The sequence below is a fragment of the Pteropus medius genome, unplaced genomic scaffold, assembly GCF_902729225.1.
Source record: "Pteropus medius unplaced genomic scaffold, Ma_sr-lr_union100, whole genome shotgun sequence".
NCBI lineage: Eukaryota > Metazoa > Chordata > Mammalia > Chiroptera > Pteropodidae > Pteropus > Pteropus medius.
The window spans coordinates 7,182,230-7,209,254 of record NW_024342469.1 but is presented as its reverse complement, the minus strand read 5'-3'; the positions used below and the strand labels follow the sequence as shown (position 1 = coordinate 7,209,254).

Below are 27,025 nucleotides of genomic sequence, written 5' to 3'. Positions count from 1 at the left end.
GCTCCTGACAGCCAGTACCCTAGCGGGGAGAGCTTCAGGCAAAGGCAGGATGTGTGCTGGTCACTGCAGGAAGGCATAGGCAGAGCCCTGTGGGCTTGGGAGAGGGCGAGGCAGGCTGGGCACTTTGAAAGCTTGAGTGTGTGAGTGTGTGTGTGTGTGTGTGTGGTGTGTGTGTGTGTGTGTGTGTGTGTGCAGCATGGCGCTGTCGTGCTGCTAAGGGGAGGGGAGGCGAGGGCGGGAGGAAGAACGCAGAGGATCTGCCGGACCAGAACAGAAGAACCCCTTAGCCTGTATATTTAGCTCATCGAGGTATATAAACAGAAACCTGGAGCCGACTCAACGCTCCCCCCTGAAGTGTGAGTCATCAGTGCTGCTGCGGCTAAAGTTAGGCTCCAATCACAGGCTCCCTCTCCCCTCTCTCTCCCCTTCTTTATTCTGGCCCCTTAGTGCCTCCTTAGCTCCTACCTCCTTATCTTTTTCTCCCCATCTTTGCCTTCTCCTCTCCTTTCTCCCTAAATCTCTCTCCTCTTGGATGCTCTAAACTCTTTCCCTCCCTGACCTGCCAGTTTCCTCCGTTTCTCTCTCCTCGATGTTCTCCATCTCCCTTCTTTTCTCGCTCTTCCTTTCCCCGCTTTCTCTCTAACGCTTTAATATGTCTTCCCCTCTTCCCGAGTGCATTGGAAGAAGTGTGTATTTGTGCTTGTTTTTATGTTTGTGTGAGCTTAATAATAATGCGCCGTGTGTGCTTAAGAGGGAGCGTGAATGTATCTGTGTGAGTAGGTGAGAGGGTGTATTTAATAAAAATGCTGTCTGCTTGGGTGTACGTGTGAGGGTGTCTGTGGTGTTTGTGGGTCTGCGTGAATGTGTCTGTTTGCGTGTTTGTGTGTGGGCACATGTAGGAGTATGAGGATTGTGTGTCAGTGTCTCTGTGTATTTCTTCTCCTTTTGGGGGAGGGCAGCTCTGTGCCCCAGAAGTGAATGCTCTGGGTTAAGCATTAGAGAACACTCCCTCAGTTTCCTGTGGAGGTTTGGGGTGCAGAAGGAGCTCCAGGTCCCTATGGACTAGGAGCAGGGTGGCTCCAGGCTAAGTAGAGAGTGAACCCAGGCTTGGCTTTTGGGCCCTGATACTTTCTGCTATGTGACCTTGGGCCAGTCTCTTGGTCTCTCTGGTCCTTGCTTCTGCACCTGCCAGAGGAATACGATGACCCCGCTCGCCTCACCAGGCTTGGGGGCAGGGCGCAAAGGAATTCATGGACGTGGAGGTGCAGGTGGATGGCGCTGAGGACACACTGGTCACTGGGACCAGATGCCTCTCTGTCATTTGTGTGCTTTTATGCCCCAGTGGGTTGGCTCACGTTGCTTCCTCAACTGTGTATTTGTAATTTATACCAACGTTCAGACAGAATTGGAGTCTGGATACCACCACTGGGCGCACTCTCCCATCTTAATCCATGGTGGCCACTGCCACCTTCGAGGCGCATCTTGAAAGCTGCTCGCTGCAGGAAGCCTCCCTGGATCTCTGCTGAGGCTGTGCACCTGCCTCCTCCCTCCATCCCTCCCTCCCTATGTGGGCCTCTCCAACATCCCACCATGGTCTTCGCCCTCCACGAAGGAAATCCCAGAAGGTTTTATGAAAGGGAATGTGTGTGCCCTGGGGATGGCATAAGAGAGCGAAAGGTAAGAGACAGACAAGGGGATGAGATAGGGGCTGAGAGGGTGGTGGGGCAGCTTGAGCCCCAGGCTCTGCTCATGGGTAGGTGGTCTCAGATGTCAGGGGCCCTGTGTGTCAGGGACCAAGGAGCCTGCTGAGAAATCAGTCTTGTCGCCCTAGGGTGGGTGTGGACTGATGAACACCAGCTCCTCCCAGTCCATTGTCTACGCAGCAGTCAGGGTGATCTTTCAGGATTCGAGTCGGCTCATGTCCCTGAACACCTCACTTAAAATAACCCACCATCCTCACTCTCCATTCATCTCCCCTGCTCTATGTTCCTCCATGGATTGATATCCTCAGATGTACTATATCGTTCATGTATTTATCTTATGTATTTTTCTGACTTTCCCACTGCATTATAAGCTCCATGAGGCCAAGGAGTTCGTTTTGTCCACTGCTGACCCCCAGGGCCTAGGACCGTGCCAGGCACAGAGCCAGGGCTCAGAGAGGAGCTGCCCCACCACACCCTCCTGTGTGAGAACCAACCACTCATTCATCTATTCATTCATTCAGCAAATCTCCAGCACCTACTTTATGCTCAGGTCTGCCCTCCTTTGTAGGTCTCCCAGTGTGGTGGGGGTAGGGTAGCGAGACAGGCCATCGAGCCAGGTAGGAGTGTAGGTGAAGGAGTGCTGACTCAGGCTGGTGCGATCCCGGAGAAGGAGACATCCGACTGGGCTCGAGGATGCGAAGGCACTCTCTAGGTGGTGACATTTGATTACAGCCTTTTCTACCTCACCTAAGACCACGGCCAAACAGAGGGCAGGGCTGGGGATTCTTCTCCAAACCCAGAGTCAGCATTGGTGTGGAGCTGGCCTCAGGGCTGGGGACCTGGGCTCCATGATCTTTTCCGGGGGTTGGGGGTTCCCGTTTTTACAAAGATCGAAACCTTAAAAGCAAAGGCTGCAGCCCTGATGGTGGAATTTCAGGAGCTCTGGGGGACTGTGGAGCTATACCCACCTGGTCCTTAAAATGCCCATCCTGAGCTACCTTGGGTCAGAAGGTTGCAGGACAGGGCTCGAGGCCAGCTTGGACCGCCTCTAGCCCTGGATGACCCTGCTCCCACCCATATAGCCCCCAGTCATCTCACCTTGATGGTGACATTGAAGGCAGCTTCCTGGAGGCCTGACTGCCAGGCGCCAGGGGCACCAGCCTTTGTCCACCAGAGGATAAAAGGAAGAGGTGCCTGCTTTATTATTCTTTCCCCAAGCAGCAGGAGCGGCAGAGAGCAAAGGAGAGAGCCAGAGCACGTATGCGTGAGAGACTTACACACACGGCATAAGGACAAGGGAGAGCAAGACAGGCAGGGAGCTGGACACACGGAGTTAGGGAGACAGGTAGATGCAGAGAGAGACAGAGCGGGATGGAGAAAGCAAGCTGGAGAAGGGGAAAGACAGAGGAACAGCCTAGGAGGAATGGGAGACGGGCAAGAGAAACAGGAAAAAGGAAAAAGACACCCACAGAGCAGAGAGACAGAGGCAGAGAGAAGAAAGCAGAGGGCGGAGGAAGCCCTCAACCGTGTTGATTTCTCGTCTTTCCTCCCTTCATTCTCCCCTCCAGCTGCTTCACCCCTGAACTTGTCTCTCCCTTCGCCTGTCTCTTCCCATGTCCTTCTTTATGTCATACATCCCATCTCTTTGATTGGCCATCTCTCCCCCACTGTCTGTCTCTCGCCGCCATCACTGCTCCCACCTACTCCGGACTGTGGAGTTTCTAGGGCCAGGCTGGGACGAGGCTCTGCTGCGGGGAGATATCAGTTACCACCATCCACCCAGGGAAGGTGCAGAAACCAGGGCCCTCCTCCTTGCTCCCCTCCTCAAGTTTCCAAGCCCCATCCCTCTGTCTCTTAAACATCCCTCCGGTCTGCTCCCATCTAGTCCCCTTCAGCCAGCAATGTAGCCTCAAGCTAGTTCAGGCCCCCAGGCAATGTCTTGCTCTCTGCAGTTGGCTCTCGTGCTGCACCCAGGTAAAGCCTCTACAACGAACTTGACCTTGCCACTCCCACTTATATCTCCCTGAGCCTGGCATTCAAAGCTGTGGCCCAGCCACATAGGATATCCTGTTGTCCCCAAAAAAGCCATGCTCCTTCCCTCTCCCTGCCTCTGTTACCTCTGCCTGGAATGAAACTTCCTCCAGGGTGGTCACTGGCCCATTGCCCACTGCCCCCAAGCCTTTGCTCAGTCACCCTGCGTGTGAAGCCTTTCTCGTCTGTCCTCTGCCAGGAATGACAGTTTCCTTTTGGAGTCCCCATTTCTCTTCTACTGTATTGTCTAGACACGGCTTGACTGAGTTTCATTTGTCTCTGTATATCCAATACCTGGCACACAGTAGGTGGTCAACGTGTGTCACTGAGTGACCACCTAGGGTGACTGTTGTCATGTCATGTCACCTCTCATGACCTCAGTTTCCTCATAAGTAAAATAGGCCTGGACATGACTACTTGGAGCATTGGCATTCAAGACATGCACTCAGCAAATATTGAGCATCTACTGCACACAAAGAAGATGGTGTGCCAACTGTCAAGTGCCAGTCAGAAGTGAGGGGGGCTTCCATATTTCTGTCTGGGGTGGGGGTCTGGGCACTTCCCCCTGCGGTTCCCCCCTCTGACATTCACACTGGACTAAACCCACTGCTTCTCCAACTGCCGCTTGCCGCTTGCAGACGGGACACCCAGCAGCCCTTCCCAGGTGTGCCCAGAATGGATTGTTCATGCCCCACCCAGGAAGCTTCTAGGGCATCAGCCGCTTCTTCCGGCTGAGAGTCAGGGGCCTCCTACCTGGCAGGAACCTGGGGGTCTTGAGATCTGTCCCTTCTTCCTCTGCCCATTTTCAGCCTCCGGTCCCGGGCAGGTGGGAGAAGGATCCCCACCGCGCACACACACGCGCATGCGCACTCACTCACTCGCTCTGGCGTGGAATCCTGTTTCTGCCGCTCATTAGCTCTGTGACTCTGGGCAATTTACTTAATTTCTGAATTCTGGTTCTCCCATCTGTGAAATAAGCTTTACGATACCTCTCACCTAGGACCGTGCCAGGGTTAAGTGGGTGAATACAGCAAAAGGGCGCCTGTCAGCGGGAGGGGTGCTCTCTGTTCCTTAGCTGGGTAAGATGCTGCATCCCCACCCCTGCCGCCCGGGGAGATTCCTGCCACCACAGACCTCTGGGGGAATGCCAGCGTCCTAGGCCCCTCTGGCTCTGACCTTTGCTTCTGCAGGCTGAGTCCAGGTGGGAGAGGGACTGGCTCACCTGCCCGGTGCTGGTCTTGTCCACGTCAGCTCTGGGAGAATCTATCTCCTTTTTTGACATTCATAACCTACAAAAAAACCACTCTGAATAAGGCCTGTAAATATTGGACTTCCTGGGGCTTGGAGAGGGAGAGGCCCTGCAGCCAGGCAAACGCCTCCTCCCTCTCCAGGGCTTCCTCCCCAGGCGCCTCCCCGTCCGTGACCCCACCTCCTCCATGATGCAGTCTCTTCTCTGCTTCACGCTCCATGCTTTCTTCTCTGAGACTTCTGGTTCTTCTCCCTTTGCCAATCCAGCCACCATTCTCCAGACTGGGATCTGGGTCTCCTCTGAACCCATCGAGCGCCTGCCGCATCAATCTGGCCTGGCCCCACCCTCCCTCTGAGTCTGACTCCAGACTCCATCCTGTTTCACCCATGGTCAGCACTTCAGGCCTTTCCATGTGGTAATGTTCTCCAGCCCTGGCATTGGCCTGGCATCGGCCTGGTACCCGGCAGATGAGGAATAAAAGCTTTTGTAATGTCGAAGTTCATTTTATGCCATTGTTTTTCTCCTATCCTTACCTCCTATCGCCTGGGGAACATGCTCTAATGGGGTAGGGTGGCCCATGTGAGGATATCTGGGCCAGGCCCCTCCCTCTTCCAGTAGGTGGGGCCATCGGCAGTTTGGAATTCAGAATCCTGGAAATCTTAACTCTTAGAGTTTTGAATCTTAGAATCCAGAACCCTGGTGAAGAGCACAGACTCTGGAGTCAGGCCCCATGAATTCGCATCCCAGCTCTGCCATTTATTAGCTATGTGACCTTGAGCAAGTTATCTAACTTCTCGGTGCCAATGGCTTCTCATCTGTAAAACAGTAGTGACGATTTACAAGATCGTGGAAAGGATTAAAGTGTTCATATTTGTCAGTGGCTTAGACCAGGCCTGGCGCAGATAATGACTTTGTAAGTATTTGAGAAAGAAGTCAGTGTGGATTGTGAGAATACTGGAATCTGTCTCTGTGATTTTAGGGACCTCATCTCATGTCCTGGGGCAGGAAACTTGCCCCAGTTTCCTTCAGCCCCTTTGCTTATCACAACTGACAGATGCTTCCTACCCTTCCAGTCACTGCAATTGCTAGAAAGTTCTCCTGGGGGACTGAGGTGAGCTTGGGCTGCTGTAATAGTGAGTGACGGTCTGGTTGGGGCTTGACCCTGGGGGAGATGATAAGGGAGCCTGGCCTAGCGGCAAGGTGGGTGCACTAGGCGACTCCAGCACAGGGTCTGTCTCGCCCACCTCCAGGCAGGCCCCTGCTCCCAGGGCATGGCGGAGCCTAATGAGTGCGTGCGGCGGCTGCAGCCTTCTGCAAATACCAGGCACAATATAAATAGCAATAATGAATAAATGAAGCTCCCGCAGCCTGTGAGGGCCTCGGGGGGGGACTGCTGCAGCCTTGCTTCTTGCCGAGACCTGAGTTGAAATCCCATCCCCCCGTAGGTTCTAGGGTTGTCCCACATCCCCACTTCCATCGTGACCTTTCATCTGTCTGCCCCCTCTATGTCCACAGAGCCCACTCCTTGCTGAGGGGTGGGTGTGGTGGGCAGAAGAGTGAAGGAGTGGACCATGAAGGCTTTAACTGAAGCATGAAGCATTTAGGTTGGACGTAAAGTGGGACTTCATGCTAGGGTGGATGCTTGAAGGAGGCTGGGAAGGGGGCGTGAGTCCTGCCGGAGCACGGAAAGGACTAGGATCACGGAGGGGGCAAATTTCTCCTTCAATATAAAAAAGAACTTTGAATGATCAGAGATGCCCACAGAGCAAAAGAGCTGCCCCAAGAAGTGGTGAGAACTGTGTCACCCCAGGAAGGCAAGCAGGGGCTGGGCGACCGCTGCCGCAGGCTGTAGCCGAAAGGATCTAGTCCTGAGAAGTCACCACCTGGTGACTTCTTCAGGTCCTGTTCAGCCTTTTGAACTTTCCGAAAATGTTTTCGGAGGAGAATAGAGAGAAAGTGAGCAATGGTTGACATCTCTCTGCCCTGCCGCCAGATTGCTTTCGCTCGCCCAGGCCTGGGCTTTCCAGTGGGGCATTCAGCCGGGCAGGGCATGGCATGCCTGCCCGTGCCGCCTCCTTTCTACCTCCGTGCCTTCGCGTATGTCCTTTCTCCCTCTTAGTCGATGCAGTTTCTCCCCCAACCACCTCTCCTTTTGTCTCAGTCCTACACAAGCCTTCAAGGCCCGGCATGAGCCTCTGGCCTTTGATAAGGTTTGTTTCCCTGAGGACCCCTGATCTGAAGCCCTCTCCGACTGGAAAGAAATCCGTCCCGCCTGTGGGCGCCTTCTGGCCTGCTCAGTCCTTAGCTAGGAGACATTTCCTAGCCGTGTACTGTGGTCTGGTGACAAAAGTTTGTCTTGTCTCCCTGGACAGATTACAAGATTAAATATTTGTCGAGCACCTACTATGTGCCAGGCATGGTGCTAATCAGTTTTTAGGCTGGTTTCATCCTGCAAAATGTGGATTTTTATCCTCATCTCACGAATGAGGAACCAAAGGCTCAGAGACTTTAAGGGGCTTGCCCAAGGCGCTTAGGCAGGAAGTGGCAGAGCTGGGAGTGCGTCTTCCCCTGAAGCTCTGCCCATCTGCCCTGCCAAATGGCCCCAGGGCAGGCCTCAGCATCCCTCCACCCCTACCCCCGGCCCCAGTCCAGTTCCTGCTCCTTACTGCACATTCTCCAAGGAAGTGAGATGAGACAGGGGTGGGGAAGGCTGAGCTGAGGTCTCCCATCTCTCAGGCTCCTGTGGCCCAGGCTGCCCGGGGAAGTGGTGAGGCTGGGGCATTTGCAGCTGGAGAAAGAGGCATCTGTTCCACTTGGAAGCCTTCTTGGAAACCTTCCTGGAGGAGGTGGTCTTTTAGTCAAGTCTTAAAGGTTGAGAAGAAGCAGTGGTGTGGGTGAGAAGTGGGGAGGCTGCCTGGGCCTTGGAGTTCCAGCCTGGCTCCACCATTAAGAGATGGTGGCCTTAGATGGGCAGCCCCCTCCCCGGCGCAGTGGAGGACCGCCCCAAACCCCTTGCATTCCACAGCATCTCACTGAGAACCCAGAGTGTGATATGGCCAACCAGGTACCTCGGGCATGGGGGTGGTCAGTAATGGGGTCCCTCCCTTTTTACACATGTCGCAGCCCCCTTGCTGAGGGGGTAGGACGCTCCCCCAGGCAGAACCCTGAATTTTAGGGAGTTGGCCTTAAGGCTGGGGGCTCCTTGCCCTCTGGGGACGAGTGGGGGCTCACCAGCCGCCGTCAGTCTGTCTGTCGCCTCCGCGCCTCCCCCCTCCAGCGTCCCGCGCCTGCAGCTTTCCCCGAAGACATTTGGTGTCAGTATAAGGACGGCTTTGCCTCGCACGCGGCGCGGCTCGGTCTCGCCGCCGCCGCACGTCCCCGCACCGCCGGGCGCTCGGGCTCCTCCGCAGCCCTCGCCGCACAGACCCCCGCGCCCTGAGCCCGCGGCCGGAGGCGCGAGCCGATCCCGGCTAGGGACGCGGGCCCGACCCCGCTCCGCCGCCCGGGGCTGCCGCCCGCGCCCGCTGCCGCGCGGGTCCTCTCCGGGCACTTGCCCGCCGCTCGGTCCCCGCAGCGCCCCCGCCCCCGGCCCCGGCTCCGGCCCCGGAGCGCCGCGCGCCCGCCCGCCGCCCGCCGCGCGCTCCAACTCCGGCTCTCTCCGCGGCGCGTTCGCCCTGCCGGCTTCTCGCCGCCCGCCGGAGCCCAGCCGACTCTCCGCCAGCCCGCCGTCTCCTCCCGCCATGGCCCGGGCCCCGGGGCCCGCTGCCCGCCACCCTCAGCCCCGGGCACCCCAGGGGCTCAGCTGATCCTGAATTGGCGCGGGCGGGGGGCCGCTGGCGGGGCTGTGGGTCCCCCTCGATTTCTGGCTTGAGGAGGGGGGGGAGGACGCGTCACCCCCGCGTCTCTAGCCTGGACGAACCCCCGCTGCCCGGCCAAGTCCATGCCCAGGTATGTGGGGGTGGGGTGGGGAAGGGGGAGGAAGGGAGGGCTCAGCTCCGATGCCGCTTTCTTGGCGCGGCCGTTCTTTCTTTATTGAGGGGTTTATTTATTTATTTCTGGGGACCGGTCCCCCCCTAGCGCGTACCCATCAGGTCGGTCCCCCAGCCCTCGCCTTTGGGGCAGGTGCCTTGGGAGGAAGGACGGGAAACTTTGACCGGTCCCTTCTCCAAGGCCACGAAAGTTCTCTCCGTGCCAACGCCGAAGCCGGCTGAGCCAGCGCTGCAGAAATTTATTCAACAAGTCAGGCTGCCGGCTGGGGCCCAGGCTGTCGGTCTGTCCCGCTGTCCCTCTGCTGCTGCGCCTCTGCAGCCCGCTGGACCGCGGCTGGTACCAGTGTCCAGGGGGCTGAGCTGGAGTGTCGGCTGAGGGACAGTGGCGGCAGGGGATTGAATGGGGGAATCCCAGGCAGCGTTTAACTTTCCTGGAGGCTGGGGTGGCAGTACCCCCTCCCTGGTCAGCACCCCTGGGGGTGCCCAAGGCCTCACTGCATGAAGCCAGGCCAGGGTCTACGCTAGGACTCCAGGGGGTAAAAGAATCCTCAGCAGGTCGGGGATGGTTATATAATGAGTGTTTATGATGATTGGGTTTTAATTATCTGCTGGGTGGTGTGCGTGGGGGACGTGGGGGCAAGAGGCCCTGGTGCTTGGGGGTGGAAAGGCCACCTCTGGGAGAGTAGTCATGATACCTGGGGCAGGAGGAGTCTCTCGGATGGGCCCAGGCTGAAGCATCAGTCATCCGCTCTGCTTGTGTCTTTCTCCCCCTTCAGGATCCTGGGGTCTCCTGAGCTGTGGATGAAATTGGTGTGTGGGGAGACCCCTGAGCTGTATTCTGGCTATGGGAGTCTGTGTTCTGGGGTCAGGTGTGTGTATGTGTCTATGTGTATGTGTGTGTGTGTGAGAGAGAGAGAGCGAGAGGGAGCGAGAGAGAGAGAGAGAGAGAGAGAGAGAAAGCTTGCTTGCGTCTGTGCCTGTGTGGTGTGATGGGGTCTGACACGCCATGTGAGGAGCGTCCTAGGGCTGGAGTGCTCAGGTTGGCCTGAGCAGGGAGCCAGTCTGTCCTGTCTCTCACCACCTGGGGGATTCACCTAACAGATACTGGCATCCTAGGGATAGGATGCTGTACAGATAGGGGTGTGGGTCCATGGGCTGGACCCCATGGGAAAGGGTCTGGCCAAGGAGCTTGGACTGCAGTCCTCAGGCCCTGCCCATACTGTTGGGTCACCTCTTGGATCATTGTCTCTCCATAGCCCGAAGGACTGGCTTCCAACACACTTGTCCACCCTTCAGGACAAACTTTCTCTTCAGGCTCCAGGATTGGGGCTGGGGTGGGGACTGGGTGGGGAGTCTAGAGCCCTCCCTGTCCCCTTCCTCCCTCCACCATCCACACTGAGCCAGAGCGAGGGGATGACAGTGGGTGACAGGGCAGGGCAGCAATGACTGGGGATGAGTTCTGGGGTTGCAGTTTAGGGAGGGAGAGGAAATGGGAAGAGCACATCCTCGAGGGATGGGGGTGGGGCTGTGTTGGCCTGACACCAAGCTCATGAACCCCCATGGGGTACCACATTGCCTCAAGCTCCCTTCCTGGCTGCTCAGAGCTGCCCAGGCCTGTCCCTGGACACCGTGATGGCCGGCTTGGAGGTGGGGCTACAGGCCTGTCTGAAGGCCCCTCCCTATTCTTTTGACCAAGATTCTCTGCTTCCTTCTCCCCAATCCCTATTCCAGGGCCTCTGAGAGGGCATCTTCTAGACCCACCAGGGGGCACCAAGCAGCAGTTACTTTGTCGCTGCTCCTTGACTCCCCTTGACCTTGGGTGGGGAGATGGAGGTGGAGGTTGCTGGGAGAATCCCTCCTCTCCTACCCTCTGTCACTGTCTCCAGACAGCTTGCCTCTCGTGAGCCCGTAGCCAAGATGGGAGCAGTTTCAGGGACCAGTGTGACTGCAGCCTCTTTGTGGTCCTGGTCCCAGATCCACACTCTGAGCTCCCAGGGCCACCTCCGACTCCCCTCCCCCAGCCCCTGTCCATTGCCATCTCCTCCACCCTCACCCTGAGCCCTGAGTGGGGCTCCCTTGGGCCTCAGCCCTCCCAGGAGGGTCTGTTTCTGGGCACCAGTCTGTCCCTCCTCCACCCTGGAGGGGCTCCACCCCAGAAGCTTCTGAGCGCTGTCCAAGGTAATGAAACAGGCTCTTGTGGGGCTCCTCCATTCCCTCTGTGTCCCCCTCCGCCGCCTGGTTCTCTGAGTACCCAGCCCCCAGCTCAGAGTGCTGAAAAACTCCATGCCGGCCGGGCACAGGGCTCCACGGAGACCCCGCGGCTGCAGGGCCCTCCTCTCTCCTCCTTCCTTCTCCCCACTCCTCTCTCCTCCGTTCTTGTCCTCCCTCCCCACCTCCGACCCCTTCCCTCCCTCCCGTTCTTTTCCTCAGATCGGTTCCTTCCCACACGTTCCCAGGATGTACTCTTGCCTCGTGCCCTCAACCCTTGTGTCCCCGGGAGTCCTGGGCTGGGCTGGGGCTCAGCAACAGCCAGCCCAGGGAGCTGTGGGTGCATGGCCTGTGGGTGCATGCTCCGTGATCCATGGTTGTGGGTGTCTGTGAATGGGCATGTGTGGGTGTCTGAAGGCCCATGGGTTTACAGGGCTCCAGGTCTGTGGGTGTTTGTGTCTGCGAACCTGTGGATGTGTAGCCTCACGGTCCTGGGGGCCTGCGAATCCTGGTATCCAGGAAGATGTGGGTTGAATCTCTCCCCCTCCTGGCTGCCAGGCTCAGGAGGGAAGAAAACAAATCTGATTTCCTGCTCTCGCTTTCTTATATTTATTAAGCACCTACTATGTGCCAACCCCTATTCTAGTCGCTGGGGGGACAGAACAGTGAACAGAGGGGACAAACAAAATCTGCTCTCTTGGAGCTCCTTTGCCCCTGGGAGGGGCTCAGGGCCTCCCCTGTACCAGGTGCTGTGCGGGCATGCGGCCACAGGACCTGGGTTCCTCTCACTCTCGGAGGCGAGAACTGGGCTGTGTTTGACACATGGGGGTGAAGATCATGAAAGGCTTTGAAAGAAGGCATTTAGATGCCGTTGAGCAAATGCTGGGAGCTTCTGGTGCTTTTGAGCAGGAGAGGGTGAACAGGAAGTGGTTTCTGCAGGGCGGAGGGCACGGTCTTTCAGGGCTGGAGGTGAGCACGGACCTTGTCCTGCCTCACGGGCTCCTGCCTTCATCTCGGAGGCCCCACCTCTGCCAGCTCCCGCTTGCCCTGCTCTCTGGCCAGGGTGCTCTTGCTGCTGATGCATTTTGAGAGGAGCTTCTTCTCACCGCTGACCACCGGCCTCGATGGGCAGCGAGGGCCACATTCCACTCTCGGTTGGTACAAGGATTTAGGCCTTCTCCCTGGATCACTCAGCTCTTGTCCTGGCCAGAGAGACATGAGCAAGTCCATGATCACGAGCACGGCTCAGATGGCCAAGGTCCTTAGCATCACAGGAGTGAAATCGGGATGATACCTTCCACCTTAAAGGATTTTTGTGAGGCCTAGAGTTGTCTCTACAGTGCCTAGGATAGGGTCTGTACAGTAAAGCTGTTTTTCTTTCATTAAGGTACTTTCTGAATCTCTTTTCCAGTCTGCTATCCCTTTTGTGAGATAGAGAAAGAATCATGTTTGCATTTTATACAAAAGGAAATGAAGCTTGATGAGACTGTATGATGCAGTGAGGCTGTGGCCGGGACTCGAATCCGGGCCCCGGGACTCCCGATCCAGTGCTCGAACACCCTCCCTCCCGTCAGGGATTACGTTCACCCTGATTTGTTAGCCGAAGTGAGACCCAAGGTCCTAATTACTGCAGAGTGAGTAGAAACTGATCAGCAGAATCGCCTGCTGGGAAACGCTCAAACACACTGATGGGAATTCAAACACAGCCTCACTTGCTGGCACTTGTCATAAGGCTGAGAGCCGACAGACAAATGACAACCCGAGTGACAGACACATGGATAGGTGCCCATGTGTTCTGGGGCCCAGAACTTGCTCAAGGGCATCCGAAGACGTTGTGTTCTCAAAGCCTTCCATGATCTGCACCCCCGTGTGTCCAACACAGTTCTTCCCTCTGAGAAGTAGGTGGGTGGGCTGTACGCCCCCGTCCACGGCCTGGCCTTCACAACCCTGGTGACCTGGATTTGGGCCTCCTAGATTTAAATCCCAGCTTTAACTGAGTACTTCTTGACCTTGGAAAAATTCCTTAACCTCGGTCCTTCAGTTTCTTCACCTATAAAGTGGAGAGAGTAAATGCACTTACTCATTGGGCAGTAACGAGGTGCCTGGCACATAGCAAGTGCTTGACAAAGAATGTTGGCTGTGGCTCTTGTCGTCTGTCGTGGGACGGGCTGCTGATTCAATTCGCTGAGCACTGCAAAGCTGGGAAGGCTAGCCGTTGATTTTGGTAACAGGACCAAGGTGACTGCAATCTGTGGACGGGCTCAGCTGGCCGCACCAGAGCAAGTTTTGCTTCAGGTCACGCACGTAGGGACCAAACTTCAGCCATTCACTTTTAGGCTAGCAGAGCCTTGTCTTTGCTGCAGCTCCTCTGAGGAAGATCTAAGGGACCAGTGGACCACATGTCCCCTAGGTGCTGCGGTCTGTCTGGGCTGCCAGCCAGGCTGTGGGGCTCCCAGGCTGCATCAAGAGAGGGCCCCCTGAAGAAGCAGGCAGGTGACTTGTCTGTTCTACTCGGGGCGACTTGATGCAAACCTGGTCCAGCCCTTGAAGAGGGAAGTAGGCAAACTTGAATGTGACTGGGGATGGGGTCCTGAGGACCAGATGATCTGGAAATTGTCACCCAAGGAATGGATGAGGGAGCTGGTGACAAGAGGCCTGGGGCAAATGAGGCTCGGGGGTGGGTGGGCTGTCGTCGAGCATCTGCAGGGCTGTCATGCAGAAGAGGGAGCAGGCAGAGGGGTCCAGGGGCCCTGGGGTGCAGGCGGGACGATGCTGGGGTTCTTGCGGCCTCACAAAGACTTTACTATAGGCCGCCAGATGCAGCCTCTGGTGTGTGTGTGCATGTGTGTCTGTGCGAGTGTGATGAGTGAGTGAGGTGTGTGTGTCTGAGTAATTGTGTGTTTGTGTGAGTAGGTGTTACGTATGTGTCTGCATGTGAGTGTGTGTGACCGTGTATATCTGTGTGTGATTGTATGTCTGTGAGTGGATGACTGTGTGAGATGTGTGTATGAGAGAGTACGGTGTGTCTGTGTGTGAACGCGCGTATGTGATTGTGTGTCTGTGTCTTTGTGTGCGATGGTGCGTGTGTGTACCATGTGTGTGACTGTGTCGGTGTGTGCGCTGACAGATCAGGTCGCTTTTTTTTCAGTTTCCCTATGTGAAGATCATAAGAGTCTGTAATCAGATCCTGTGTTTGTGGGACTTCTAAGTCCCAGGATTCTGAAAGCTCATGGCTGACAGCGCCAGCATGCCTGGGAGATGGTCACGGGGCTCACTGCTGCGGGCGTGTGGTCAGGTGCCCACGTGTGTTACCCCAGTTTATCCTTCCAGCAGCCCTGCCACAGAGCACTTGTTACCCTCATTTTACAAAAAGCATCACCGAGGGCCTCTGCCAGGCTGAGTCGTGTGCCAAGGTGGACTGGTGTCACTTGAGACTCCAACACAGGTCCCGGCATCCAGCACCTGTGCTTTGAAATGCCACACGTAGAGTCTAAGGTTATTGTCATCAATATCTGCGGCCTCTGAGTTTCTGGGTGATTATAAGATATTCTGATTCTGAGATTCCTGGATTCTAGTATTTCCAGAATGAATTTGTTGCTTGTTTTTCTAGTCGTGACGTTAGCTGATGTGTGGTTGTTGACAAAGGGATAGACGAGTTGCCTGCTTGAGTGTTCCTGTAAGCACACACACACGCACACACACACACACACACGCACACACATGCATACACGGCCTGGGGAGACCAGGCCAGGCCTCAGGTCTTCCTCCACCAGGACTCTGGGCTGTGCAGACACAGGCCTTCCCACACCGCACTCCAAGGGCATAGCCTCTGGAGTACCAGCTGGAAGAGTCTGAGAGGCAGGTTTCCCCAAAGACTTGGAGGGTCTTTGCCCACCCTGGGGGTCTTGGCTGGACCAGTGGCTATAACAGCACTGCTTGGTGACTCAGCTTGGAGGGAGAGCCTGGTTCCAGGGCACCTTTCCCGGTCCCAGGGCGGTGTCTGTAATGGTTTAGTGCTGGGCTCAGGAGTGGCAGACCCGAATGGAGACCCAGACTCTGCTCTATACCAGCTGGGTGACTTCGGGCATTGCTGGACTTCCCCGGGCCCCAGTCTCCTTCCCCATAAAGTAAGAATAAGCATGGTCTGTACATCATGGGACTGTGGTGGCAAAGGATACAGACAATGCATAGAAAGCCTTTTGCCCGTTGCCTGGCACAGTCAGACATAGAGCCTCCATGATGTTGTGATGATGGTGGTGATGGTGGTGATGGCGGAGGGAGGGCTAGGGTGCCAGTCCCTGGGGATAGCCCACCTGGCCTCATGCATGCTTAGACATCCACCTTCATGGGTCCTAGAGAGCCTCCCCATCCAGATTGCGTCTTCAGAAGGGCTCACTGAGGCAGGCAGGAGGAGAGCTGAATCTTACAGAGAGGGAAGCTGAGATTCCAAGAGGCCGATGGAGTCAGGAGTAGGTGTGTGTTCCAGACACAGCGGGGTCCTGCTCCGCCCCTGCCCGGCTCATGGGGGCCAGCTCAGTTACCACATCGCCGCCTGGTGGGCTGCCCTGGGAGCACCCACAGGAAAGATGCTGGAATGTGGAGGCATTTCGTTGGGGGGGCCAGACGAACCTTTGTTTGAGTCGACCAATATTGTCACCTAACACAAGTCCTCTTGACTGTGAGATTCCGTTTGCAGGCAGGTTGGAGCCCAGGGGGTCCAGCTGCCAATCCCCCCAAATCTTCCAGCCATAGATACATGGGCGGCTGGGGGCAGGAACTGGGCTATAGGTACAGGACAGAGGGACTTTGGAATGGGGGTGGGTCAGACAGACATGGTCTGGATGGTTGTTGGGGAGCAGAGGCTGGAGGCTGGACGGGCGCTGGGTGGCAGGGCAGAGGGTGCAGGCTGGGGAGCGGGTCGCGGGCGGTCACCCTGGCGGTCGTGGTCTCTAGTAGCTCCACAGTGAGGGGAGAGAGGTGAGGGGACAAAGGACAACAACGCAGTGTGACAGCTTCGAATAGGGCCAAGTGAGGCAAAGAGCAAGTTAATGCAAAATGGAGGGGGCTGAGAATGAAAAGCGGGGTGATTGTGTGTCGTCCCAGAGACCTCGGCGGCTCTGGCCACCTGTGCGGGTGCAGGAGGGGTTTTGGTGGTGCTGAGAGAGGTGGCAATTGGGTGCATACGAAGCCTGGCTCTTCTGCCTCTTAAATTTATTTCAGACCCACCCCCTTCTTCCCGTCTCCAGCAGCATCCCAGGCCAGGCCAGCCCATCTTTCCAGCCTCCTTCTGGCCCTGCCTGCTCCACCTCTGCCCCTCCACCCACTCTCCCTTCAGCCCTCAGAGGGATGGCTTAAAGACACAGACCAGAGCATGTCACTTCTTACATAAACGCCCTTCCGTGGCTTCCCGTTGCACTTGGACTATAAAACCCAAACTCCTTCCATGGGCTCTCGCCGGGCCCAGCCAAACTCTCCCCTCTCATGCCCCCTCTGTGCCCCAGGCTCCGCCACGCTGCCCCGCGCTCATTCCAGCCTCGCTCCCGGCCTTGGCGCGTGGGATTGTGGGATTGCTTCTACCTGGACTGCTCTCGCCACAGACCACCCACGGCGATGCCTTCTGATTCTCGTCATTTTCATCCTAAATGTCTCTTTCTTTAGAGAGGGCAAGATGGTTTCTCCCCACTCCCACCTTTCTCCCTTGTTTATTTACCTCTCAGCACTTCTTATTAATTTATCCGACGAACATTTCTTGGGCACCTAGTATGTTCCAGGCACTGTTCCAGGGGCTCGGGGACACGGCGGTGAACGAAGCAGACCAGAGCTCCTGTTCTCTTATAACCTTCTTTCGGGTCAGGAGACAGACACTAAATCATAAAGAAGTAAATACATAAATTACATGGTATGTTTGGTGGTGATAAGAGCTATGGAAACGCAGGGATAGAGAAATTAATCGACTTGTGTCTTTTTGCCTTTCTGGAGTGTTGGATTATGGTGAATGGGGGCTGATGCCAAATCTGGCTTATTCACCAGCATAGCCCTAAAGACTTCACAGTGCCTGCACATAGTAGGTGCTCAGGAAACATTGTTGTATTCTAGAACGGGGTGCGGGAGTTGACAAAAAGGACGCTCTGTGGAGAAGCCTGGAGGAGGCAGTCAGAGGAACTGAGGAGGTCTGGTCTGGCCAGAGTGAGGGGCCAGTGGATGAGACGGGGGACTCTGAGGCTGGCACAGTAGTGGGCAGACTTGGAGCCACCTCGAGGAAGATGTTTTGCAGCCCAGGGGTTGACACGTGGCGGGCTGAGTTGCCTGGGAGCTTATGTAAGGCTTGGGGCTGTTTTTCTGGAACCAAGAGCAAAGCCCCGAGCTCGGGAGAAAACTCTGCCTCCCTGACCAGCCGGGCGAAGTGGCAGGAGGTGCCAACTCCCGCCTGTTGCCCCCGGGAGCCAGAGAAATGTCCAAATGCATCAGCTCTGGGCAGCTCAGCCGACAGCTCAGCAGCCACGGGTGGCAGCCGAGTGGGCGCCAGAGATTTGGGCCTCACTCCATCTCTCACTGCCCAGCCTGGCGCCGTCATGGTTCTGGGGCCCAGGAGACCCCCGTGGATGAAGATCCAGGGATCGGTGACCTCTCAGAGGAGGTAGCGAGGGGCGGGCCCCGAGGAGTGGCAGTTTTTCCCACCCCGGCATGGGCCGGTTGCGAGGCCACAGGCGGTCAGCCCTGAATCCGGAGGACTGCTGGGATTCTGGCCTCGAAACGTGCCCCAGATCTACACTTGCCTCAGCCTTGGCATGCCACTCCCGTCTCTGGACCTCAGTTTCTCCCTCTGCTAAACGGGCAGAACACTCCTGCTGGGGTTAGGGTATGCGTCAGATGAGACCGGGATGCAGAAATACCCCTGAGACGGAGTCGGGACCAGCTACATGATGTGCAGAGCCCAGGGGAAAATGAAAATGTGGGGCCTCTTGGTCAAAAACGATTAAGAATTTCAAATGGATGACACCAGCGCATTAAAACAAACACAGGCCCTTTGGAGCGTAGGGCCCTCGGGAGCTGCATAGGCCAGACACCCAGGAAGCTGGGCCTGATGGAGTTTGGTCTCTGCTTTGACCTGGCTGTGTGTCTGTCTTGTCCCTTCTCTGGGCCTCAGTTTCTCCATCTATGAAGCAGAGAGGTTGGCGTGTATGGTTCCTGCGTTCTCAGCTTTGTCAAGCAGTGGGTGGCGGGTCCCTGGGCTCAGCTGCAGGTCTCAGCTCAGCTGCAGTCAGAGGAGCCTGTCCTGATTCCCTCCTGGCTTAGCCAGGCCCCCTGGTGTCTGGTCCCACGGCACCCCAACTTCTCCTTGGCAACACGCGTCATCCCGGCAACAATGTCCGTCTTTAAAACAACTTTCCTTTTTTTCTTGCAAATTTTCTTTCCCTTCGATGGTGTAATAAATGCACAACTCTAGCCTCATAAAAAAGAGCAGCTACCATCACACCGACATTCTAAGAAGGTTTTATTCTTCCCTCTCTTCATGTCCCCAAACCGAGGCTCCACGAGGTTGACCAGACTTCCCCCAGGACCACCCAGCCTGGAAGTGGATTCCAACTCGCTTGCATCCGGGCCCTCGGCTCGTCCCTAACTCTCACGGCTGGAGTGAGGGCGAGGGGCCTGTGGGCCTGAGGGGAAGGCTGGCTGGGCAGCGTAGGCCAGGCCTGGCCCTGCCATGTGCCACCTCTTTCCCCCCCCAGGCTCCCTGCTCAGCGCTGACATGGCTGAGAACTCTTTGCCGCCCTCCCCGTGTGCCGCGGCCCTAGCCCCTGAGCCAGGAGTCACAGAGCAGCCGGGACCCCGGAGCCCCCCTCCCTCTCCTCCAGGCCTGGAGGAGCCCTTGGAAGGAGCCGATCCGGACGTCCCTCACCCAGACCTGGCGCCTGTTGCCTTCTTCTGTCTGCGGCAGACCACCAGCCCCCGGAACTGGTGCATCAAGATGGTGTGTAACCCATATCCTTTGTGGGGCCTGGGTTTGGCTGGGGCCCTGCTCGGGCTGAGCTGCTTCCTAATGGGGCCCTTGCCTGCTATACCGGGCCTTGCTGGTGGTCGTGAGCGAGCTCGCGTGGTGGATCTGGGGAGCTGTTGGAACACGGAGGTCACACTGATGAGGACCTGGTGTTTTGCCCATGTGAGCATTCTGGAAGTTGCGGACTGCAGGGATCAGTCCAGTGACCAGCTGGCTCAGAAAGTCCTCAGTGGGGCTGGATGAGATGCCTCCTGCAGTGCTGGGAGTCCTGGGTGAGCCTGGGGCTGTGGGCCGGTGAGGAGGAGGCTTTAGGGCCCACGAGTGGTGGCCTCATGATTTTGGGGGCCCACCGAGCAGGACAGAGTCCTTGCCAGTACTCGAGGCCACACAGGGTAGGGCCTGAGTCCAGCCCTGGATGCCTGAGGTGTACAGATACAGATTGGGGTGGTGAGGCTAGCCCCTAAAAAGGCTGGGGGAGGCAGCCATGCAAAGCCCATGTCTGCTGGCCTCCCCACTGTGTCAGGGGCTGGGCGGTGATGGGCCCTAGAACCCCCAGACCTGGGAAGCCAGAGGGTCTCTGCCAGAGAGGGTGGGAGGCAGAGCTGGAAGCCCCTAGCTGGGGGTGGGGCAGGACGAAGACCTTGATGTCCCCTCTGTGGGACAGCTTAGGAGGTCTCAGATGCCCTGAGGGGTCTGCTCAGTAACAATTCACCCAGTGTGACCTGATACCTGCCCTGGGACCATGAAGGACCAAGAGCAGAACTGGTCTACCTCGGGGAGCTCCTGGGAGCGGGGGACGCAGGCACCACTCATGGGAGCAGCTTTGGTACAAAATGGGAAACCTTAGGGGCCTGCAGTGTGTGACCTGGGGGGCAACCAGGCCAGAGAAGGGGGACCATCGGGACTTTGGGCTTTTCGGGGAGAGGAAGCTGGCTGGGGAGTAGGGAGACAGTGGAACCATGTCAGAGGGACCTTGCCTGGATGGGACAACAGGGTCCATTCCAGCTCTGCCACTTAGGTGTATGTGACCTTGCGAAAGGCACTTCACCTGTTTGAGCCTCACACAATCGAAATGGTCAATACTGCTCTGAGCTGGAGGCAGAGACATGGCTCAGATGACGTTGGCCTGGGAGTCTGACCCAGCCTGTCCTCTGGCAGGTCTGGCTGGGCTGGAGCAGCACCGAGCAGCCCAAGTGTCACAAAGAAGCCCCTGGATGGGGAGCAGATCTGAGTTGTGTTTGCCGTGAAGTAGGTGTGTGACTTTGGGCAGTTCCTTCTCTCTGAATCTCAGAGCCTTTATTCTACCTAAAATGAGGGGCTGGATGAGATGCCTCCTCCAGCGCTGGGAGTCCTGGGTGCCAGCTGCACTCGCCCATACCCTTGACCTCAGGCACCCAGGGCCCTGACCCTTGAGCAGAGCACAGAAACCCTTCCAGGTTGACACATTTCTGACCCACTGAGCAAACAGAGTCCCTTGGGTTCTCTGACTTTTGTCCTTACTACCCCTTTGGCCTCTACCCTCAGGGCATGTGTCTGGGGTTGGGGACAACTGTGGGACCAGCCTAGGAGGGGAAGGAGAGAGTCTGGATCCCAGCAGGTCTGGGCTTAGTCCTCACCTGTCTTGGGAAGAGCCCTGGGTCCCAGCGCATGGAGCTGCATGGGGCAGGGAATGAGACCGAATTCAACCACCTCCTCCCTCAGCTCTGGGAGCCGCTTGGGGTGCTGCAGGGCCCCCAGGCCTCAAGGCCAGAAGCTTCAGAGGCTGGGGTGAGGGATGGGGGGATGGCAGTCTCAGCCTGGACTGGCTGCCTAACTGGACCAGAGATATGACGATTCTGGTGAGGAGCAGCCTCAGAAGCTTCAAGTTGTGGGACTCTCAGACTCTGGACACCTGTGATTGAATCTAAAGGTTCAAAGTTTGGATTTAAAGCTCACAGATGCTAAAATGCTAAGGTTCCGTGATTCAAAGACTGTAGAGTTCTGTGTTTTGAATGCGAGTCTGACATTTGGTGGCTGCGGAGGTGTGTGTTTGGGAGTCGAAGAACCCGTGGTTCCTGGCCCTGTGATTTCACAGCTTGAGTCGGGTCAGTGGGACAGAGGCCAAAGTGGGCTTCTACAAATGCAGGCCCAGGGGACCTTGGCGTCCACGGGGGCCCCTGGAGCAGAGACATCACTGTGGGGCGCTCAGGTTGGGCTGTAGGGGTTTGGAGGGGGGGTGTGTGTATGGGGGATGTCTTTGATCAGGTCCTGAGGGGTCTAGAGATCTTTCCTGGCCAGAGAGCTCCCCGCTTCCCTCTTGCCTGGGAGGGAGGCCAGGAAGGGGCCGTGAGCGCTGGCGAGGAGGAGACACTGGGACGCTAGGCCATGCCCTTCCGTGGGGGCGTTTAAGTGTGGTCACGTTTTGTGGTCCTGGCTGATTTGTACATTATGGGACGTTTGGTCCCTAAATATTAGTAGGTAGTGTTTCTCAATCATTGTGACAACCATAAATGACCCTTCACCTCTCCAGACTCTGCAGGATTCTGCTCCCCATGAGGAATGGTGGATGTAGGCATGAGGATCAGGCCAGCGGGAGTGGCTCTCATGACTGGCATGCCCAGGGCCGTGTGGGAGGTCTGCCCCAGACAGACTGTCCTAAGCACCGGTGTCTCTGGTGCTGAGGGGCCCTGGCGCAGAGCCAGCTGCCCTTTGAAGCTTGGTGCTCCCTGACTCAGCTCCTCATCCAGCCCAGAGCTAGGCCCTGAGTCACCACCTGATTCACTGGTGAAGCAGAGGCTGCCGGGACCCTCCCCGAGCTGGAGAGCAGGAAAGGTCCACTCACCCACATGTCAGCACCACCTTCGGCCCAGTCTGGGCCTTGTGCGTGCATTGTCAGCGAGGCTTTCAGCTGGGAGGTCGCTGGGTCCGAAACGTCAGGCATTGGTTGCACTGTTTGACTCATGGGGAGGTGACATATGGCGCGTGTACCTGAGTCAGACAGATCTGGGAGCTGGTGCTGCCTCTTATTTGCTGTGTGGTCATGGGCCAGTTTCTTAACCTCTCCGACCCCCCCATTTCCCCACTTGTCAAACAGGGATGGTAACCCCTACTCCATAGATCGCACTGAAGACCAAAGCAGTACGGAAGGCACAGGTGAACGTGGAGCTGTGCAGACTAGGAAAACCGCCACGCGTCCGGTTGTCATCCTTGTTGTCTGTGCCCCAAAGCTGAACGAGTCCCTCACGTGTAGTAGTAGAGTGAACACTCTGCTCATGGCGGGTTCGGTAAGACATTGGACATCAAGTCTTGAGATGAAACGTAACACTTTCAGAGGACGTTGTTTCTAGGGAAAATCAGATTCCATCTCGTTATTTAGGTAAATCTGTGCCGGTTTTGCTGCTAGTTGCCATGTCCTCATCCGTGCAGACATCTCTAATCCATCACAGCGCACTCCAGCAGGGCGCCGCTGGCAGCCGGACTAATCAGTTGGAAACCTATTTTCCACCTAGATTAGACTTTGAGAGCCTTAGTGTAACGGGCTGCATGCGGGAGAAGGGCCGGTGGTGCCTGTGCTCACCCCGGTGCTTTCTCCTCCCTGAGCCTGTTTCCTCATCTCTGTAACGGGACGGTTCAAGAGGATTAGAAATGATTCCTGCAAAGCACCCAGCGCTGTGTCCAGCACGGAGGAGGTACCCAGGGATGATAACGAGAGCTGGCACTTACTGAACCCTTCATCTTCATCATCACCTTTAACCCTTAGAATCATCCAGAGGCAGGTGCTGTCCTAGCTCCATTTTGCACACGAGGACAGTGAGGCTCGGAGAGGTTGAGTTGCTTTTTTCCAGGAGTGCACAGCCAGGATGTGGTAGGGCTGGGATGAAAACCTCAATTTCTCTGGATCCCCAGCCTCAGCTTTTAGCCAGAATACTGCTGCCGCTGGCAGAGCCTGGAGAAGCACCGGTTCTCCACACCACACCAGGGCAGGGAGGTTTGCTTTGCAGTCTCAGGTGGCCAGGCGAGGGTCTCCTTGGGTTCCAGGGCTGTGGCCCTCCTGCGGCCACCCCCTCGAAGATTATAGCCCCCTCCTCTCCCATCATGCACGGAACCGCCGCCCACCCCCTCCAGCCTGGGCTGAGCCAGCACTTCTGCTGCTTGCGAATCATCCATGCATGGTGGGAAGCCAGTCAGCTATGAAGGCTGCCTCTCTGCTGGACGGGGGAGGGCGCCTGCTGAGGCGGGGAGGCAGAGGTGCCAGCTGCTCGTGACTTGAGACAGGTCACTTCCCCTCTCTTGCCCTCAGTCTCTCTGTCTGCAGGATGGGAGAGTTGAGCAGCAAGGTCAGGAAGGGGCTGCCAGGGGTACCCGTTTCCCTGCCACCCTCCCCGGGAAGCATCTCAGTGGTGTCTGGAGGGACACCTGGGCTCTGAGTTCCTTGTGTGGGGCTCACTCTCTCTATGCCTTTGCAGCTCTGCTCCTGGTTCTCATCTGCTCCTCTGCCCTGCTTCTGTCCTACTTCCGGTCCCCTGCCTGGCTCCGGTCCTCTGCTTGCTAAGTTGGGGACTGTGGGTGCTCTCACTATGAGGTCCGCCTCACCTAGACCCCTGCCTTGTGGACCCTCTGACCTTGCTCATCACTGGGCAGGAAGAGGGCAGGGCCCAAGGTCTCATCGTAGCGCCCCCGGTGCCACGTCTTGTGCTGCTTGCTGTGAGGGTTCGGTGTGTTTGTTGAGGGGGTGGGGGTTCATCCACATTCACTCACACATTCGTGAGATCATTCAACAAGCCTATACTGAGTGCACCAGGCACATGCAGAGGACAGACATGGCATTTTGTGCAGAAGGTCACTCCTGCTCCCGTGGAGACATGTCAGCAGGAAGGCCATCATGAGAGGGCGCCTGTGGGATGGAGGAATAATGGTGGCCCAGGCTGCTGGCAGGGCCTGGAGGGAAGGGGTGGCTGCCCTGGGGTGGTGTTGGACAGAGAGGACTCATAGGTGGCACAGGGGCTATAGCTCGGTTGCTGCGTGAGGACCCGCTCCTGGCTTCTTGGCTGAGTGTCCTCGGACAAGTCTCTTGCCTTTGCTGAGCTTCTGTTTGCTCACCAGTGAAATGGGGGGTCGGAGCGACCCCAGTCGGGAATGTGAAGGGATCAAGCGAGGACCAGGAGAAGCAGACTGGGCAAACTGTTGAGTGTCGAGCGGCAGCTATGTGTACAGTGGCAGAGAGCCACCTGGCATGGCCCTGGCTACACTTCCAGAGGTGTCCTGCCTCCAGACGAGGGTCCCAAAGGCCAGTGGACAGCTGGGCCCTGTGTCCTTGATGATGGTTGGAGAGGCTTGGGCTATTCTGGCCGTTTAGTTCATCTTCTTGCCTCTGGACAGGCTTCCGTTCAGTCCCGCTGTGCCACACGGGGGTTTGGGCCACTGGATAAGGGCCTCTAACTCTACCTGTCCTGTCCTGAGCTCTTTCCCTGTGGCTGGGTTGTTGGGAGCATCTGGAGCATCTGGAGTTGAGTTCTTCCATCTCTTCCTGTCTAAACAGGCGGTCCCAGGATGTCAGTCCTCCTGCCCCACGTGACAGCTGGTGTCACCTTCCCTCCTCTCCCGGGTACACTAGACAGAGAACCCGGCCAGGAGCGCAAAGCCACGTGGCCTCGGGCCATCGCCTCTCTCCTCCCCACCTGTCTTCCTCCTGGGGCTCCTCCGTGGACACGCCGGCGACCCCCTCCCTGTCCTCCTGCCTGCCTTCTTTCTTTTGTTTATTCGTTCCTCACTCAAAGACCTTCAGTGACTCTCTGTCACCCCCAGATTATTCTCCGCTCGCCGGGATCTGAGGCCTCCCAGGACCCGTGCTGGTTGTTGTCCTCCAGCCACCTTCTTGCCACTTCCCTTCCTGCATGCTGTTCCGAAGCCCAGACGTGCTGCTGATGGCACCCGAGGCCCCCCGCTTCCCTGCCTTAGCGTATGCTCGTCTGCCCCAGTCATGCCCTGTCCCCCACCTCTAGGGCCCCAAATCCCGCCAGCCCCACCAAGCCCAGCTTCGGGCCGCCACCTGCAGGAAGTTTTCCTCTAGACCCTTTATCAGTCTTTCCCTGTCCTACGAGCTTCCTCATGCCTCAGGGGAGTTGTGGTGGCTTTACCTCTGTCAGGCGGGAGGTCTCCGAGGGCCCCGTGGCCCTGGCTTACTCTGCGTCTCTGATGGGCCCCACAGGCCGGGCGCTGATGGGCTTCTGCATCTCTTTCCAGTTCACACAGTACTTCCCCGCCTGCCGTGACCTCTCAGAATCTCTCAGTGCCTCCCGTGAGGTGGCAAGGCCGGGAGTGTGCTAATTCCCCATTCTACAGCTGGGGACACTGAGGCCCAGGAAGGGGCATGACTTGCCCAAGGTCACACGTTTGAGAAGTCAGCAAAGCCAGGGTGAGAAGTCACTGGAGCCCAGGACTGCAGACTCTCGGCCAGTGCTGTGCCCATCCAACCTGCTTGTGGCTGGGGAAGGGAGCCACAAGCTCCCCTCCTCCCTCAGCCCTGGCCTAATGGGAATGCCCAGACGGGCGGCAAGTGTTGCTGGAAGAAGCAACACATGCCTGGGAAATTGTCCGTTTCCCTCCATCTGGCGTAGAGAAGGTTGTTTTTCTCAAAAGTAAAAGTCAGCATTGAGTTATGCCCTGGAGATGCTCATGGCGGCCACAGTGGATGCTGCATTGTTATCGGTCAGCAGGGCTGCTGAATGGCCAGTCAGGGGAGGCTGCCCTGGCCCACAGGGCACCCTCAGGAACTATCGTATGGATATTTCTATGTAAAGTGAGCTATAGGAGCAGAAATTGCCCCTGACCCTTGACTCACATGGAAGAGGAGGCATTTGGCCTGGGTTTTGCTGCTTAAGGAATTTTCCAGGAGACACTTGAGGGATGGTTTTCTAGGCAAAGGGAAGAGTGTAGAGAATGGTGAGGAGTTTGGTGTGGCTGGAGCAGCGTGAGATGGGCTGGGTAGCAGGGTGTAGAATGCCAGGTTGGAGCTTGCTCTTGATCTGTGGGCACTGGGAAGCCATTGATGGGTGTCCAGTACGGATGGGATGTGGGTAAAGTCATTTGCTAGAATGGTCATTGCTCGAGCAGAATGGAGGATGCTTGAGAGAGAGAGAGAGACAGAGAGAGAGACAGAGAGAGAGACAGAGAGAGAAGAGTCTGGAGGTCATGCATGAGGCTCCTGCAATTGATATTGATTGATTGATTGATTGACTCATTCATTCATTCATTCATTCATTCATTCAACAAGTGTTTATTGAAGCCAGCTATGTGTTGGACACTGTTCCAGACTTGAGCAGAGGTGCCCCTAGGGCTGTTCAGTCATGTTGGGTGGGGCCACAGTGTACAGGCCTGGACACCCAGCGGTGACCCAGGGGAGACCCCAGCCTGCTGGGGGAGGCTGTGCCACACCCAAGTCCTACTCCTGTGAAGCAAAATGGGGTAAAGGCGGGGCAGAGGGCCCCTAAGGAGCCCTGGAGCGGGGGAGTGGTCAGCCTGTCCCGGAGCCAGCAGATGATAAAGGAAGCCTCAGGGCCCGGGTGGAGAGACTTTGATGGGGGAGAGATACAGGGAGGGGCATGGCATCCCAGCTGAGGAAACAGCCTGGTAGAGGGCTCCAGCTGAGCTGGGGTTACTGGGGATGCTGATAAACAGCCTGGAGTGTGGGCTGGGTATGGAAGGACATTTGGGGTTGAGATTCTGGAAGGTAAAGGGGAGGGCTGCTCCAGGGAGGGCACTGGTGTTCGCTGAGGACCTACTATGCACTGTGCGCGGCTCTAGAGACTGCTTACTGCACAGACAAGGCCCAGAGAGGTCAAGTGCTTGTCCAGGCCAACCAGCCTGG

General features: G+C 57.0%; 1 protein-coding gene across 1 annotated transcript in view; it reads left to right on the top strand.

Annotated features, from left to right (window-relative positions):
* The first annotated feature begins 8,917 nt into the window (after positions 1 to 8,917).
* CACNA1I (calcium voltage-gated channel subunit alpha1 I) overlaps positions 8,918 to 27,025 on the top strand; it is a 110,791-nt gene continuing 92,683 nt past the window's right edge. Inside the window, exons 1-2 of the mRNA XM_039863408.1 lie at positions 8,918 to 8,931; positions 18,911 to 19,163. Coding sequence (XP_039719342.1) covers positions 18,931 to 19,163 — 233 coding nt within the window. The 5' untranslated portion in view covers positions 8,918 to 8,931; positions 18,911 to 18,930. The remainder of the gene's footprint in view (positions 8,932 to 18,910; positions 19,164 to 27,025) is intronic.